The sequence below is a fragment of the Bombyx mandarina genome, chromosome 05 (assembly GCF_030267445.1).
Source record: "Bombyx mandarina strain Sakado chromosome 05, ASM3026744v2".
Classification (NCBI taxonomy): domain Eukaryota; kingdom Metazoa; phylum Arthropoda; class Insecta; order Lepidoptera; family Bombycidae; genus Bombyx; species Bombyx mandarina.
Genome location: NC_143212.1, coordinates 13436485 through 13453564, shown reverse-complemented (window position 1 = coordinate 13453564; position 17080 = coordinate 13436485). Strand labels below are relative to the sequence as shown.

Below are 17080 nucleotides of genomic sequence, written 5' to 3'. Positions count from 1 at the left end.
AAATACGAGTTTTCAGCTATTTTCATTTTTAGTGAGTTATTTTTGAAACGACACGAGTAGGTACCTTGTATAAATGTTGACTGTTATTATACGAAAAACATTAATTCGATAACGATAACAAAACTGTGCAAACTCAATCGTATCAACGACGCAGCACAGATTAGAACACAAAATTTATTTATTATAGAAAATCTCTCTTGGTATTGATTGTGGTGACAAAGGCATCTACCAATTAAACACACATTTTAAAAGAAATCAATAGATAATCCAGGATAAATATATATTTATTGCCTGTCTGAGTATTTCGCTGAATCTTCTCAAAGGCTCACGATTCCAATCTGGCCGACAGATAGCCCTGGGAGTCACCCGGACAGCTGTAAAACCCACTAAGCAAATTCCACTTCTTCCGATAGATCCCACGCTCGCCTGCTTGTCCTAGGGAAGCTCTATAGGTCTATCGATTAAACTACAAGTGTAAAATAATTATTAAAAAAAAAAGTTTAGCTAATTATTTCTAGAGCATTTAAAAGTTAGCTCACAGCATAAGTGCGAAGTTAGTGATGCTAATGATTTATCACGTCCTTGTAACTGGTGGTAGGGTGTATTGAAAGCTCAATCTGGTAGACTTCTAATGTATTAATTATGTTAACCTAACAAGCACGTCCCACTTACATGCTGCCTATTACTACCGGGAAGCAGTTGTGCGTTGCAATTTTGGATAATTGTCCCATTATAGGCGTTTCACAATATATTATGTTTTTTTTTATTGCCGTATAGGCAGACGAGCATACGGCCCACCTGATGGTGAGTGGTTACCGTCGCTCATGGACGTCAGCAATGCCAGGGGCAGAGCCAAGCCGCTGCCTACCGTTTAATACTTACTCTCCACAAGCCTCGTTTATGTAATTTACACTTCGTTACGCGTGTGTATATCAAGGCACACGATTTTAATATTGTGATGTGTATGGTCTTCTGTAACTACTCAACACGACTCCAAATCTAAGAAACAAACTAAAGCTTGAACGAAATAGGAACAATGACATGTCCTTCTTCAAACGGGGCTTGTGGAGAGTATTAAGCGGTAGGCAGCGGCATGGCTCTGTCCCTGGTATTACTGACGTACACCAGCGACGGTAACCACTTACCATCAGATGGGCCGTATGTTCGTCTGCCTACACGAGGAATATAAAAAAGCTATATTTTCAATAGACCAGACCTTTGGTAAGATTGTAGATTAAAATAACTTATCTCTACCTTTCACATCTAAACGACCGATTTAGACGCTATCAAAAACGAATCAATCTCCAACCGCCATGAAAATAGTTTGTGGGCTCGGCAAGTAATCGACGCCTTAATCGTCTAGTTGATTGACAGATGGGAATCACTCAAACTAGCCTCGCTCAGCTAACAGAGTATCCAGTAATCATCCCAAAATCAATGTCAGGGGCATAACTAAGCCGCTGCCTACGCTGTTGTTTCAAAAGCTTTCCATAAAATGGTCAAATAACAATTTTCGCCCGAAAAGATTTCATTGAACGCAAAGATACGAAGGAATTGACTGAATAAAATTAAATATACAGAATACGGAGTTGAAGATTTTTTATTGTCTTTATATTATTCTCTATTTTTCTTTTTTAACTTATTAGTTACATTTTACACCAAAAGAACTTCAAAAAATTTGAGTTCTTGCAGTTTGTTTAATTGGGAAGTTGATCTACACGATAAGAGAATACGAAGTTGTGCAATTACTTTAATAGAGCAAATCATAAATGCGAGCTTCAACCCTAAAAGTAATTTTAATTTTTGCAGCTTATTGTTGTATGCCCGACAAATGCATATAACAGAAACAAAAATTTATTATTTTAACACGAACCATTTCTCAAACAAATGACGTTTCCGCTAAGTCTGCGATTTGTGAATGCTTTGCTTTTTTTTTTTTTGTTTACATTATTTAAAATTCAAAATTAATGTTTTTGTGTTGTCCGGCTGGAGCACTGGGTATGAATACTCCAGAGGGTCCCACAAACAAGTTCGAAAAGGAATGGTAGCAAGCGAGGTGCGGACGTATTCTCGTGTGTATGCTTCGGTGGTTGCGGGTGAACTGTCGGCGCCAGTAAAGGCGCACACGCGGCTTGCCAAAAGGAAAGCCACTCGGTCGCTACTCTTTGAATCGCGCCGGGAACCGACAACGAGAACCCCTCATTGGTCGCGGTGCGCGATCAGACCCGGCTGCCGACGGGGCAGGCGTTAGGGTTGCTACAATGTTGAATTAAGTAATTGGGTTAAGTAAGTCGTTATTAGTATTAGATACGTATTCTTTTTCTTTAAATTGAAAAAAACCTTCTGGATTTTGTACTCTGATTTGGTCGCTCGATACGATAACATGTCATCTGACGTCTGTATTCTTCAGATGCAGTACGCTAGACAGATCACTGATATAACACTGCAGCCCCTTTTCTGACAAAACTCAAATCCCTTTTACGATATCCATGGGAATCGTGGTGCTATTAAGACCAAAGTGAGATTTATTCTGGGTGTATCGGTACTTATTCTTCGTCCGTACGTGTCGACTGGTTTTTCTTCAATATTGTATTATGTATTAGTAACATAGAAGAACAAAATTAAGCACGATAAGACCGGAGCCCATTTTGTTCACGTGGCATCACCTAGTAAATAATTATTAACTTTACAGATTGACTCGTTACATACATCAAACACTTATTATTATTATCTGTTTTCGTAAAGAAATATTTTTGTTGCTATTGTAGACAAATGAGCATACAGTCAATCTGATGATAAGTGTTTACACCATCGTTCATGAACATCAACAATGTCAGGAGTATAACTATGCTGCTGTCCATATACTGAACTACATTGTATATTTTCTTGTTCCAGGTATACAATACCAGCTGCACAACACTATCCCGATCTCGAGCCGAGAAAACTCACAGGTCCTGAAAACAAAAACTTCCTTTTTACGTTTGGCACAGACATATGAACCACGGTACACCAGTTTTAAGTGGATACCGGAGCCCATAGACATTACAACGTCAATGCCACCATCCAGCTGGAGACCTACCGCCAGAACCTGCCTGAGATACCGTCTTCAGCCTCCACCTTTATCTTCACCAGCCTATTTGCGCCGTAAGGCACTCAAACATTCTGATTTTAAATCAAGAATTCTGAACATCTCAAGAAAAGCAAAATTAACCTTAATTAAACCATCGTAAACACATAGTCCATCCAAGTTCAACGAGAATGTTATCATCATCATCATCATCATCAGCCTGCGGCAGTCCACTGCTGGACATAGGCCTCCCCAAAGCTCGCCACTGAACCCGATCTTCGGTTCTACGCATCCAGTTACTACCAGCTGCCTTGCGCAGATCGTCGCTCCATCAAGCAGGAGGGCGTCTTACACTACGTTTGCCGGTTCGCGGTCTCCACTCCAGAACACGTCTACCCCAACGGTTATCGGTTCTGCGACATTTCTGACCAGCCCACTGCACCTCAGCCTATTAAGTCTGCGAGCTATATCGATCCAGATCAGAATGTTATTATTCCCGTAAACTTAGCTTTTAACATATCGACAGGTGAAAAGGCTATTTCGTTTAAGCAACATTTTTGCAAAAGAGTGCCATTTAAAAATTACAAATTGGAAAAATATCATTAAAAAATACTTCAGCTATTTGAATGGAGTAAAAGTAATTGAAATTCAATTAAAAATGTAGAACTGTTGATGGTAACACCACATGAGACGCACCTTTATTTAACTTTTAATTTATTAATTTATCTTCATAAATTTCGCATATTAAAAAATGTTACATAAATAATGAAGAACTATATTATAATGAGTAACACTGTATTTTCTTTGATGGTACTACATTAAGCTGTTTATCGCATGAAAGTCGGACCTCAGTTTGACCTCCGGTGTCCCAAATCTTTCGGTAGCCATTTACTAGATAATCTCGAAGATAGTTTTATTAAGTAGCTTACGTAATGGGCCTTGCGATAATCTGCTTTCTTCAGATTTGCTGAAATATACTTATAAAAAAATACTGTTATTACAATATTCACTCAACAACTAAGTGTACAGTTTCAACAAGCTAAAATTACGGCTGGATAAATATAAGAATGGGTGTAAAAATGGACTATGTGAGCTTCCGGGCTGACGCTTGGAAGGGACGCTCCCGAGTACCGTACAATGGTCTCTCTGCATCGCATCTGTCGCTGGCAGCTCACCCACAGGCCATCACCCAACCACTCAACCAGAAAGAACCGCAACCAAAACTACTGCTGAATAGCGTCGTGAACGAAAACGATGTTGTGGGCATGATGGCCGCGCATGACGCGGACAGAACTGAAGGTCTCATGAAACACATAGGTTTGTTCATGACTATAGTAAAATTATAACGTTTTTGTCCGTGTGTGGCCAACAGATATCCTGGGATGGTAACATGTAGATGTTTATTTAAATATTTCAAGAGAGCAGACCTGTTGAGTGAATGATGACTGTGATTTGAAATAATTCAAATTTTTTTTCAAAAGGTCTCGTTTCAAGCGTAGGAACTTCACTAGGCTGAACGAGGGGAAATTGGTGCTTCACACTTCACGCTCGCGCTGAGGTCTTGACTAACTCGATGTAGGGCCAGTTCACTGGAATGACTCTGCACCCTCGATGGCTACATTTCATTGAGAAGTAGTAGAGGGCCTAATCCAGCTCCTCAAACGGGAATCGCCGTGCGCTGGTTTGGGGAATGACAAACTTATTTCATAGTTCAGCGAGCTCCTTCCCATAAGCTCGATGTGGACGTTAAGGAGACCACCATACGTGTGTTAGAAAGGTATTTCCTTACAAAGCTAGCTACCATTTTTGTTACTTGTGGTAGGACCTCTTGTGAGTCTGCGCGGGTAGGTACCACCAGCCTGCCTAGTTCTGCCGTGAAGCAGTAATGCGTTTCGATATGAAGGGTGGGGCAGCCGTTGTAACTATACTGAGACCTTAGAACTTATATCTCAAGGTGGGTGGTGCATTTACGTTGTAGATGTCTATGAACACCAGTAACCACTTAACACCAGGTGGGCTGTGAGCTCGTCCACCCATACAAGCAATAAAAAAATACCAGTCTGAAATTTAAATATCGGCATAGTCAAATCGCTTATTACGAATACATTGCTGATAATATCTTTTATGTTACTACTTGTAAATATATTTTTGATTCATTTCGATTAACGACAGTCCTAAGGCTTTAAGTAAGAAGTAAAGCTTATTGAATTCAGCTGTAAAGAATAAACTCAAAAATATCCAATCATTCAAAATTGGTATTTTAGTAATAATAAAATTGGTATTTTAGTAATAATAACTGATTAAGCATCACCCAATCAATTTAACTAACAAAACTAACACTGACAAAAAGTGATCTTAATATACTAACTAGTCAGGTCATAAGTATTGTCACACAGTAAAAACTTTTCTTTTAGAATGCTGGCCACAAAAAAGTTTATTGAATTCGAATTTCGAATTGTTTATGAAAATAAAAATGTATACTTTTAGAATTTTACTCATTACACAAATATGGAGTGGACGCTTAAAGAAGACCGTGTTGCAGTTATTGCGTTGCATCGTTGCGGTTACGCGCCAATTCAAATTTATAACATACTGAAATATTTGAATATAACCAAAAGATTCGTTTATCGTACCATCAAACGATACAATGAAGACTCTAGTGTAGATGACAGGTCAAGAAGTGGTCGCCCTCGGTTTGTTAGGACTCCAGCAGTGATAAAAGCTGTGAAGGCGCGAATTCAAAGAAATCCCAAACGTAAGCAGAAACTGTTGGCCCTGCAGATGGGGTTAAGCAGAACCACGGTGTAAAGGGTGTTAAATGAAGACTTAGGGCTTCGGGCATATCGAAGAAAAACAGGACATCGTTTGAATGCTCGTCTAATGGACCTGAGACTGAAGAGATGCCGCGCTTTGTTGAAGCGGTACGCGGGAAAAAAATATCGGGAAATTCTTTTTTCGGATGAGAAATTTTTTACCGTAGAAGAGAGCTACAACAAACAAAATGATAAGGTGTACGCACACAGTAGTGAAGAAGCGAGCAACCGTATTCCGCGTGTCCAACGAGGTCATTTTCCATCCTCGCTCATGGTATGGTTGGAAGTTTCTTATTGGGGCTTAACACAGGTACATTTTTGTGAGAAAGGTGTAAAAACGAATGCAGTTGTGTATCAAAATACAGTCCTGACGAACCTTGTGGAACCTGTTTCTCATACCATGTTCAATAACAGGCACTGGGTATTCCAACAAGACTCGGCGCCAGCTCATAGAGCGAAGAGCACACAAGACTGGCTGGCGGTGCGTGAAATCGACTTCATCCGGCACGAAGACTGGCCCTCCTCCAGTCCAGATTTGAATCCGTTAGATTACAAGATATGGCAACACTTGGAGGAAAAGACATGCTCAAAGCCTCATCCCAATTTGGAGTCACTCAAGACATCCTTGATTAAGGCAGCCGCCGATATTGACATGGACCTCGTTCGTGCTGCGATAGACGACTGGCCGCGCAGATTGAAGGCCTGTATTCAAAATCACGGAGGTCATTTTGAATAAACTTTAGTGTCATAAGAATCTATGTTTTGTTAAGTTCATTTTGGTATATGAATGGTTACATAATGAATAAACTTGTTTCAATTATTTTACATTAAACATGTGACAGAATTTATGACCTGACTAGGTATACTTAATCACATTAGGGATATTATCATACGAGTATTAGCATGAGTTTTCTAACTACAATCATAAGAACATATGACTTAGAGTTAGATTTAATTTAATTTATGCAATGAATTCCCCACTACAGTCTACTTGCTCTACTTACTAAGCCAAAAAAAATACATATATCTTATTCATCATTAAAATATTTATAAAGCCTAAGGCTTCATATCATATCAATCGAGCATTAGTCAGATGGCTATAATTATTAGCTTCTATAAAATCTATATTGAAACAAACAAAAAACTATTTACGTTGAAACAAATGGTCTCTGTGAAAAAGGCCATGACTCAGTAAAATATACGTATAAAAGTGATTGTATTCTGCGCACCCCTTACAAGTCAGGGGTCGGCACTATGGGGGTGGTAGTGGCAACCCACCACCAGCAGAGTCGCGACGTGCGGTGGGAAAAACCTTCGCGCACCATTTTATGATCGCGGTGTGATTATTGCACGAAATAAAATTCTAAAAATAAAGATGAAGTCGTTCCGGCTGTGTATTGTGACAGTGTACAATGTGACCAAAATATTGAATGGAATTTAAAATCGTGTTAAATATACGTGAATAGTAATAATACAGTTGCGAATAAAAATACGTTGAATTAATCAATTTTACTGATTTAGTCGAAATTTTGTTTAGATTAAAACGCTTTAAAGTGATCTGGTAGCGATGATTTCTTGTAAAAAATAAACAAGTGGAAAAAAAAGGGTCCAAAAATTTGTAATTTTGAACATATTTCAAAAATCAAAAATCGATACCAAAACTAAAGTATTCATGGTGGTTAATATTATATTTTATAGGTGTTTCTTTAAGAATCTCATAAGAATCATTAAATGAATTAATTAAATAAATAAAAGAATCATTTTTTACTGTATTTCACCGTGTTCTACATATTCCTACTTGTGATGGAACCTATGAAAATACACGCTAAATATGTTACAAATTTTAAAATTTCCAAATCTCTGTCATAAGAAAATCGTCATTCATTCTCAATGAAGTTTTCGTCTGCCTTGATTTTTTAATTGCCTTGTAGGTAAACGAGAGAAGACGATCTACCTGATGGTAAGGAGGCACCGTAGCTCGTAAAAATATGCATTTGCTGTTAATCTGCTACCGGACAAAAACGACAACACAACGCGAATACCACTACGCGCCTTAGGCCTAGATATAACTAACAGTTAACTTGGAGTGACCACTTATTCCTTATTTACGTCCACGTTACATGAATTCCGCAGGCTCGTGGAACGCTACCCGCTAAGGTAACGCAAGTAACTTCCATTAACGTAGACAATCATCTATCTTAGAATGATTTCACTTCTTCTTCTACCTAGCGTTTTCCCGGTCTAGTGCCATGATCCATTTTTTTATTTAAGCTCCTACACTTTGCCCGGTCTTCTGCATTCTTCTGGGTGAGGTTATTCTCCTCCATATCCGCCTTTACCACATCCAGCGTTTTTTTTGAGCCCACCGCGAGATCTTTCACCTGGTACGTATAGGTTGGGGCATCTATTTCCGACGTAGTCACTTGAGTTAATATAATTACCGGTTTGATTTTGAGTTAATTTTGATTTTAATTTTGATTTAATATAATTAACAGTGATTTACCTTAATAAAAATAAAATACATATAAAAGTGTACATATTATTGTTCGTAATTGTTACGCTCGCATGTGGTTTGTCCGATTGAAACTATGTAAGTACAGCTGCCCTTTTTGGAACTTCAGACAACGTTCCTTCACGAGAGCTTTCAAAAAAATATTCCATGTTTTTAATTGAATTCGATGACAGAAGTGTTATCGTCAGAATTTTAAACAAAACACCTAGAGCTTACGTCGACATTGGTAGACGCCACATCTCTCAGTCATTCAGCATCAGAATAAGTCCTTCTGTTTTGAAATAAAATACGTATTCACCGTCCAAAGAAAACCTTACTTTTAAAACTTAACTTTTGGCTCACACAATCCTAGTAGTTTTATGAATTGTTTATATTGTATTATTACTATTATTGTATATGCTCATTAATTAATTATGTTGCCTGTAAATTTTAAGGGATTAATTAAGTACGTATTGAAAACAAAAGTGTCTAATCGTGGTTTTTAGTGAATCTGAATTGAAATAGTAATTTTGAATTGGTAAATATACCAAATTGTGTTTAATAAAAGAAGAAAACAGAGAATAATGTACGGTTACAGTGAAACACCGTTGATGACGCCGGATGGTTACCGCTCGGTTTCCCAAGGTTAGTGCTTTAAATATTAACTTATTTACCATTATATTCATATAGAATAATTCGATTATGGCAGGGCTGTAATTCCGAAGGTAAGTATGAAAGTATGTATACAATACTAGTGGACCCGGCGAACTTTGTTCCGCCACACGGTTTGTTTCAAACACATCAACCGGTCAATTTCAAAATTCTACTATAATTAACCATAGAATATATTAGGTTTAGCTGTCAGTTGCGTTTTGTTATTCTATATCAGTTGCGTTTTGTTATACTATGTTTTATGTCGCGTCCCACGGGAACGTGATAAAAAGTATCCTATGTCCTTCTCCTGGTTTTAAGCTACCTCCTCACCAATTTTCAGCCAAATCAGTTCAGCCGTTCCTGAGTTATAAATAACGTAACTAACACGACTTTCTTTTATATATGTATATAGATGTAAAAGAATCGTAGAACATGGTTTTCGTCCGCTTTAAATTGATATTTAGCACACTTATCAAGTACCGATGTCAATACAATAATTTAATGTATTTTTTATTTATTACAACATACTGTTTGCAATAAAAGTAATAATTTAATTCGTAACTTAATGCTTGCTTATTATGAAATTATAATGATATTTTTTTTTAAATAATTTTACACTAAATAACCTTACTTCGCTCTAAAATTAACTCGCCATATTTATAAAAATATCCGATTAGCTACAAAAGCGTCTTATTTAATATTATTTTGAAACTGTTCTTTATAACCTCCTTGGATAAGTTATAAGCACCAGCTATCCCTATTGGAACAGGGATTTATTTGCGAACGCCTTCCAATATTAAATAACTTAGTATAATAAATGCAAACATTTAAAAAGCTAAATCGCTGACCGTAACCCAACGTAACGTGATGTTTTGACCCAACGGCGATTATTGTCGAAAGCATCTAGTTCAAAAACGCTAAGCGATGCTATTTCAGATATGACAAATTTAGTTTATTCATAGAGGTAGTTTGTGTTACGGTCAAGATCCACAAGGTCGAGGCGAGTATGTGAACTTGTAGTTTGATCGATAGCTTGCCCTTCGTGTCATGAACAATGCCGTTCGAACATCAAGAATAATTGTAGACTTTAAATGGACATTGCATGAATATCGGGACGTATCGGCCTAGTGGCCCACATGACAGTCCGTTTTATCACCGCTTTTAATATTGATAGTCCTATAAACAAGAGCATTCCCTGGTACAGCCAGACTACCGTCTACATTAATTGTTTGTGATAGATAGAGCAAGCAAAGCTGCTTTTCCTAGATTTTTTTCTTAATATTTATATTCTTTTTGATACACAGAAAGAACTAGCATTATAATTAGATATGAATGTTAGTTTGATTTAAAGTTTAATCTTTGATATAGGATAAATCCAAATACTGAAAACCATCCCTCCGAACGTAGTTTTTTCCTGTCCTGGTGGAGAACCTTACGCGTATGGCCCAAATTCAGGGCTGTCTACGAGATCAAGCATAAAGTGACCCATGACTTTTGCTTCACCAAATAATTTATACGTGGTACTAGGGAGCTTTCCCTAGGGCTTAACGATATTTTTTTTAGAAACCATTCAAAAGTTGGCCTTAAAAAGATAATAGGGTGTCAGTCACGATTCCAATTTTGTATAAAGTATTTTCTGCTGATATTGGCCAGTTTCTTCGGAGCGGAGAAAAGCTTTCCAAATATGGATTGCCGATTCTCCAGAAGAACATCGTCGAGCTCGAGTCTTCTAAATTTGTCGAGGGGCCTTCGTTATACCCTTTGCGTCTTGTCGGACGGGTTGTTATGAATCATCAATCATTCAAAAATATCTAGTCCTAGAGAACGAGGGATCACGCCTCTATTGATACAAGTTTTTCTTAAGAAAACACATCGTTTATGTAGCTTTGGTCGAACTTGATGTAAATATGATTGAAAATCATCATAAAAACTGTCGCATTGAGCTATTATAAAATAAAACGTAAAAAATTCTCTGATGATTTTATATTTAAGTTAACGTTATTTTCTTCATTCCTTAACATTTTTACGCATTGGATTGGATCCAGGAGGTGAAACGGGAAACGCGAACGTTAACACCAGGGAAGCGACGGTCAGCGCAGTACTGTCCCCAAGAGCAGACACCAACGAGGACGCGGTTGTGAAGGAGAGGACCACCGGAGTCACCCTGGCACTGGTCGCGACCACCGACGTCCAAAACACCAGAGCACAACATGTTAGCGGTGATAGCACGGTTAATGGGTATGTAACGTTGGATGCAGGCATTCTGATTGATAGTCCAGACCTGGACATGATGGAGTTGCTCCGAATTAGACCCTTCGAGCTGAAAATAATTTTGCATTATTCAATAGTTGAAGTAATAGAATGTCACACTCTTCCTTAATTGTATTATTAATTTACTGTAAAATCAACCGTTACCAAGTACTGCACAGTTTACGAATTCGTGCAGTCAAAGAACACTCTTAAATACACTATATTAGGTCTACTGCATTCCATTCATAATGAGTGTATCTTTAACTGCGTCTCTGTGACACATTTACAACAAACCTGGACCTAACAAGATAACTCCGGTTAAATTTGTCAATCTATTGGTGCTCCCTAAATCGTGTGCAACGTACATTACAAAATAATTTTGTAAAACGATATTGACATTTATTTAACTTACCGAAGTAGCTCCCCAACCAGCAGCCCAAACAACTTGGTTATCAGCAAGATTGTAATTGGCACCAGCAATATTAACAGGACGAACGTTGTTGTTATAAGCTATGTTGGAATTACTGCGTAAGATGCAGAGGTCACTGTCAGCTGTACGTCTGTTATAGTTGGGATGAATGATAATTCTGTTCACGTTATGCACAACACCCCCACTGTTGGCAAAGGTGGAACCAACACGAATACGCCAACGGCCTGTTGCGTCACCGCTGAAAAATAATATTTTTTTACATTATAAAAAGTTCTTAAGGGAGAAGGAAAATAACTGGTTTATGGTATCTCAAGGACATCCTACAGAATTATAAGTAACTCAAAGACTTTGGATTATTTCCAAGAGTTTACGTATTCATTTAGAATAATATAACAAACTAGCGGCCCGCTCCCGCTCCGGCTCAACTCGGGTCTTTAACAAAAATTGCAACGATAGTTGACGTTGTTCTATTTTCTTAACTAAAAGAACACTTGTTGTGGCATAACTATAATAGTTAGACATATGCTGACGCGACACTTTTTGTAAATAATAATGTGTTCTACAAAGTCGTATTACATTATTTTATTCTATCATCAATAATTTTCGCAGGGCACGCGATATAAAGAATATTTTAGGTAATTTTTTTACACCTTGGGTTACATTATTGGAGTTTTAGTTAGGATCCCAATTTTTTTTCAAAAAAGATTATAGCCAGGAATAGTGTGGCTTCCAAGCATGAAATTTTTTTTTAAATCGGTTCAATAGTTTCCGAGCCTATTCAATACAAACAAACAAACAAATCTTTCCTCTTTATAATATTAGTATAGATTTCAGAGCATTCAATTCCACAGACAGAATATTTATTATAAATTTATAAGAATATTAGTAAATAACCTACTATGGACAGTGAGCAGCACTAAGGATAGATCTCTGGTTAAGGATGTTTCCACCACAAGCCTGCCACCACTGATTCCAATTCAATGTATACAACAAAGCAGCTATGCCAGGATACTGGTTAATGTTGGTTGTAGAGCCACCAATAATCCTTTGTGGGTTGGTAGGAACAGCTGAAAGATAAGCACATTTTAATTAAGGGTAGGAAACCAACATAATTAAACTGCTTCTCTAATCCACAATTAAAGATAATAGGCGTTACAAAATACGTAATCTGATAATGAATTAAAATGAATGAATGAAAAGCATTTTGGATTTTAATCTAATCTGGTCCTCTTGAGTGCGTCTGAATATCTTCAACCATGTTATGGACAGACAATGTATTTGACCAAAAACTGGCCAAAGAAGCTTCAAAATATTTTTGGTTGCTTTGGTGGCTAATAAAAACGTAACTACCTTATATAGCTTACACCTTTAATTTTAATTTTAATAGTCCTTAATTAGCTCCTCGTAAATAGCTAGTTAGCACAATATTCGAATGTCAATTTAGGCGTCAGTGTCCACAGAAACAGTTAATCATTCGACACATTAGAAATATTAGAAATAATAACATACATGCGAGATTAAACCGTAAAACTAGCTTTAATTGGGTCTACGACTCGGGAAAACCGTAGAAAATACTGTTTTGTAGTTCGATTTTAGGTTACATTTCATCGCAAAAACAGTCCGTGAACACCCATTAAACACATAAATATGTACATATAACTATTTGAAAAAATGGTGAACTGTCAATTTTTTTTTTGTGCAGATGAGCATACGGTCCACCTGATTCACCGCCGCTCATCGACATTACAATGATATGTATAAAACTAATTTGTGAATTATATATTTATACTGGCGGTAGGACCACTTGTGAGTCCGCGCGGGTAGGTACCACCACCCCGCCTATTTCTGCCGTGAAGCAGTAATGCGTTTCGGTTTGAAGGGTGTAGCAGCCGTTGTAACTATACTTGAGACCTTAGAACTTATATTTCAAGGTGGGTGGCGCATTTACGTGGTAGTTGTCTATGGACTCCAGTAACCACTTAACACCAGGTGGACTGTGAGCTCGTCCACCCATGTAAGCAATAAAAAATATATATATAAGAATAAGTTTTTAAGCATAATTATGTAAGAATAAGAGCACGTCGCTCCAACAAAAGTACAATATTAGTCTAAGCATACGTACCCGCCACAGCAGCAAGCCCAAGGGCCAACAAAATAATGGTAGACCGCATATTCTTAGCCGTACTACTGACTGAAATTAAATTTAAAACTTCGCCATATTTATACTAAAATACTACTATTTACAATTGATAAAACATTCGCCTATCGTTTAATTTTATTTTATCTCGGGCATATTTATATCATTTAATTAATTAAATTTCTTTTACAACTATATCTATTAATATATGTTTATAATTTACAGACCGACATTTACAGACAGGTCTTCAATCGCTTATTTAGATTATGTAACATAATTTTGCTAGAATTTGATGTAAGAGCAATTAGGCTATAGTTGTTACATTTCTTCGTAGAGCCCTTTTTTTATGCAGGGAAGTACACACGGTATGTGTCCATTCCGACGGCTAAACTCCCATCTGCCATACCCTATTTCATATCTTATGAAATATGTGTGATCACCCCGTTCTCTGAAGGCTTTTATTGTTTCAATAGGTATTGCATCTCTACCAGTCGCTTTCCTGTTTTTGAGGTGTTGTATAGCAGCCCTAGCCCCAGACAGGACAATGCTCGACTACAAATCCCCATCTTTTGGATCTGTACTTGCAAATTTCCGTGACTGTGGACCCTGGTATATTGATGTATATACAGTCGTGGTCAACTAATTAGGGACAATCTCTAGTTAAGCCAAATTGTGAATATTTTTTTTATTTTCCAACGAGTCTTAGCAATATTCCCTATCTTTGACATGTAAGTGTAATTAGTCATTTATGTGCGCGATTATACAAACAATAACAACTTCTTAAACATTAAACCTCTTTACAGTATAGCTGATACAATATCATAGTGCTATTGGTTCAAAGAATGCTGGTTGGCCATTTAATTAGGGACACTGAGGTATTGCGTTTTAATTTCAAAATTGGAATTTTAATACTTTTTTGTTTCTTTTCTTATTGTTTAGTGGTTGTTTTGGCGGCAATCCAGATTTTTTATTTTAAGTTTTGAGAATTATTTTGAAGAAAAATGGGCAAAAATAAAAGTTGCGATCCAACACTACGAAAAATTATCATGAAGTTTGTCGAGCGTGGTTGGTCTTACCGAAGGATAGCACAACATTTAAATTGTTCAAAAACTATGGTATCCAATGCAGTGCAACATTTCAAGCGCTATAACACAGCTTTAAATGTGTCAGAACAAAAAGATCGAGAAAAACGACTCCGCAAGAAGATAGAATGATAACCAGGTTAGCTAAGAAAGATCCGTTTCTAGGCTCTATTTTAATTAAACACGAAGTGTTTGGGGCAAACGAAAGAGCCGGTGTATCTGCGAGGACCGTTCGACGACGTTTGGTAGAAGCAGGGTTGTTCGGAAGAGTGGCTCGCAAAGTACCGTTGTTGAAGAAAGAACATAGAAATGCTCGATTGGCATTTGCACGTAAATATGGACATTGGACCTACGCCCAATGGCAACATGTACTTTTCTCTGACAAGACCAAGGTTAATTTGATTTCTTCAGATGGAAGGCAATATGTACGGCGTCCTGTAAAAGCGGAACTGAATCCAAGATTCACAAAAAAACAGGTGAAACATGGCGGTGGAAACATTAAAATATGGGGTTCATTTTCTGAACGTGGAGTGGGACCTGTGAGGAAAGTTCAGGGTAAATTAGACCAACATCAATACAAGGCAATATTGGAAGAAACTATGCTTCCCTATGCTGAGGAGCATCTCCCTATTATATGGATGTTTCAGCAGGATAACGACCCGAAACATACCGCCCATTCAGTCAAGTCGTCTCTTACCAGTCAGTTTGTACCGGTGCTAGATTGGCCAGCAAATAGCCCGGACCTCAACCCAATTGAGCACCTTTGGCACGAAATCAAGAAAAAAGTTGTCACTTATCGTAATACAAATTTGGATGAACTTCATGAAGCTTTTTGTGAGGCATGGGCAAACATTCCTGTCGAAACATGTCAGAAACTGATAATGTCTATGCCACATCGGTGTCAAGCGGTAATTACTAACAAAGGTTTTGCTACTGGGTACTGATTTTACACGTAATAAAATGGAGCTGTTAAAGATATTATAACACTGAAGATTATAAGTTTTGTGTAACTGTATTTTTCATTATACTTTACTGTCCTTAATTAAATGTCCACTACAAAATTGTACCTTAATATTTAATACATGTTTAATCTTTGATATTAAATACTTTTTCTATTTATTAATTCTTTTATTTACAGCCATTTATAGCATAATAATCGGACCACATTATGCAAATGATAGGTGCTGAGAAATCAATAGGGTTTTATATTTAAATGTACATAACCGGTTATAGCCCTTCACTATCTTGAATGTCCCTAATTAGTTGACCACGACTGTATATGATTGACTGTAGCTCTTCCATGTTTCAGAGATTTGGTCCAACTTTGTTATCAGTTCGTTTTTGTCATTTACAATAGCCCAGGTCTTAGATGGCGCGGGACATCGTTTCGGCGTTGTTCCCGCAGGAGTGGGAGGGTTTTGTTCCCCCCGCTATGGGTGAGCCGTCGGACGCTATCGACGGCGAAGACCCTGCTGAGGTGCCCCATATTACTGGGGCAGAGCTCCGTGTGGCCGTTGTCAGGATGACTGCAAAGGACACGGCCCCCGGCCCGGACGGAGTCCATGGTCGGGTGCTGGCCTTGGCCCTCGATGCCCTGGGGGACCGGCTCCTGGAGCTATTTAATGGTTGCCTGGAGTCGGGACGGTTTCCGTTGCTCTGGCGGATAGGGCAGACTTGTGTTGTTGAAAAAGGAGGGGCGCCCGGTGGATACAGCTGCCGGGTATCGTCCTATCGTACTGCTGGACGAGCCGGGAAAATTGCTGGAGCGTATTCTGGCTGCCCGCATCGTTCAGCACCTGGTCGGGGTTGGACCTGACCTATCGGCGGAGCAGTTCGGCTTCCGGGAGGGCCGTTTGACCGTGGATGCAATACTTCGCGTGCGGGCCCTCTCGGACGAGGCTGTCTCACGGGGTGGGGTGGCGCTGGCGGTGTCTCTTGACATCGCCAACGCATTTAACACCCTGCCCTGGTCCGTGATAGGGGGGGCACTGGAGAGGCATGGGGTGCCCCTCTACCTCCGCCGGCTAGTTGGCTCCTATTTGGAGGCCAGGTCGATCGAATGTACCGGGTACGGTGGGACCCTTCATCGTTTTCCGGTCGTGCGTGGTGTTCCGCAGGGGTCGGTTCTCGGCCCCCTCTTGTGGAATATCGGGTAC

The 17080-nt window shown here is 38.5% G+C and overlaps 2 protein-coding genes across 6 annotated transcripts in view; one reads left to right on the top strand and one right to left on the bottom strand.

The window, feature by feature from the left end:
* kcc (solute carrier family 12 member kcc) overlaps positions 1-17080 on the top strand; it is a 468256-nt gene that overhangs the window by 270724 nt on the left and 180452 nt on the right. Inside the window, exon 1 of one of the 5 annotated variants that reach the window (XM_089727866.1) lies at positions 8899-9016. The exons of the other annotated variants lie outside the window; for them this stretch is intronic. Within the exon in view, the coding sequence (XP_089583992.1) occupies positions 8956-9016 (61 nt within the window). The 5' untranslated portion in view covers positions 8899-8955. Of the gene's footprint in view, positions 1-8898; positions 9017-17080 lie in introns of those variants that run through there. 5 annotated transcript variants of the gene reach the window in all.
* On the bottom strand, positions 10994-13914 carry LOC149503007 (trypsin, alkaline C-like). The gene is made up of 4 exons (XM_089727880.1): positions 13828-13914; positions 12604-12772; positions 11688-11943; positions 10994-11345 (listed from the first exon to the last, which is right to left on the bottom strand). Exons 1-4 carry the CDS (start codon positions 13874-13876, stop codon positions 11049-11051), a joined length of 771 nt encoding a protein of 256 aa, XP_089584006.1. The 5' UTR covers positions 13877-13914; the 3' UTR covers positions 10994-11048.

What these genes read in the sequence shown, in the direction of transcription:
- LOC149503007 (XM_089727880.1), bottom strand. Translation starts at nt 13,876, where the DNA reads ATGCGGTCTACCATTATTTTGTTGGCCCTTGGGCTTGCTGCTGTGGCG. An exon ending in AGTGCTGCTCACTGTCCATA is followed by an intron (nt 11,944 to 12,603) that starts GTAGGTTATTTA and finishes ATTATTTTTCAG; the next exon opens with CGGTGACGCAACAGGCCGTT. An exon ending in CTGGTTGGGGAGCTACTTCG is followed by an intron (nt 11,346 to 11,687) that starts GTAAGTTAAATA and finishes AATTATTTTCAG; the next exon opens with CTCGAAGGGTCTAATTCGGA.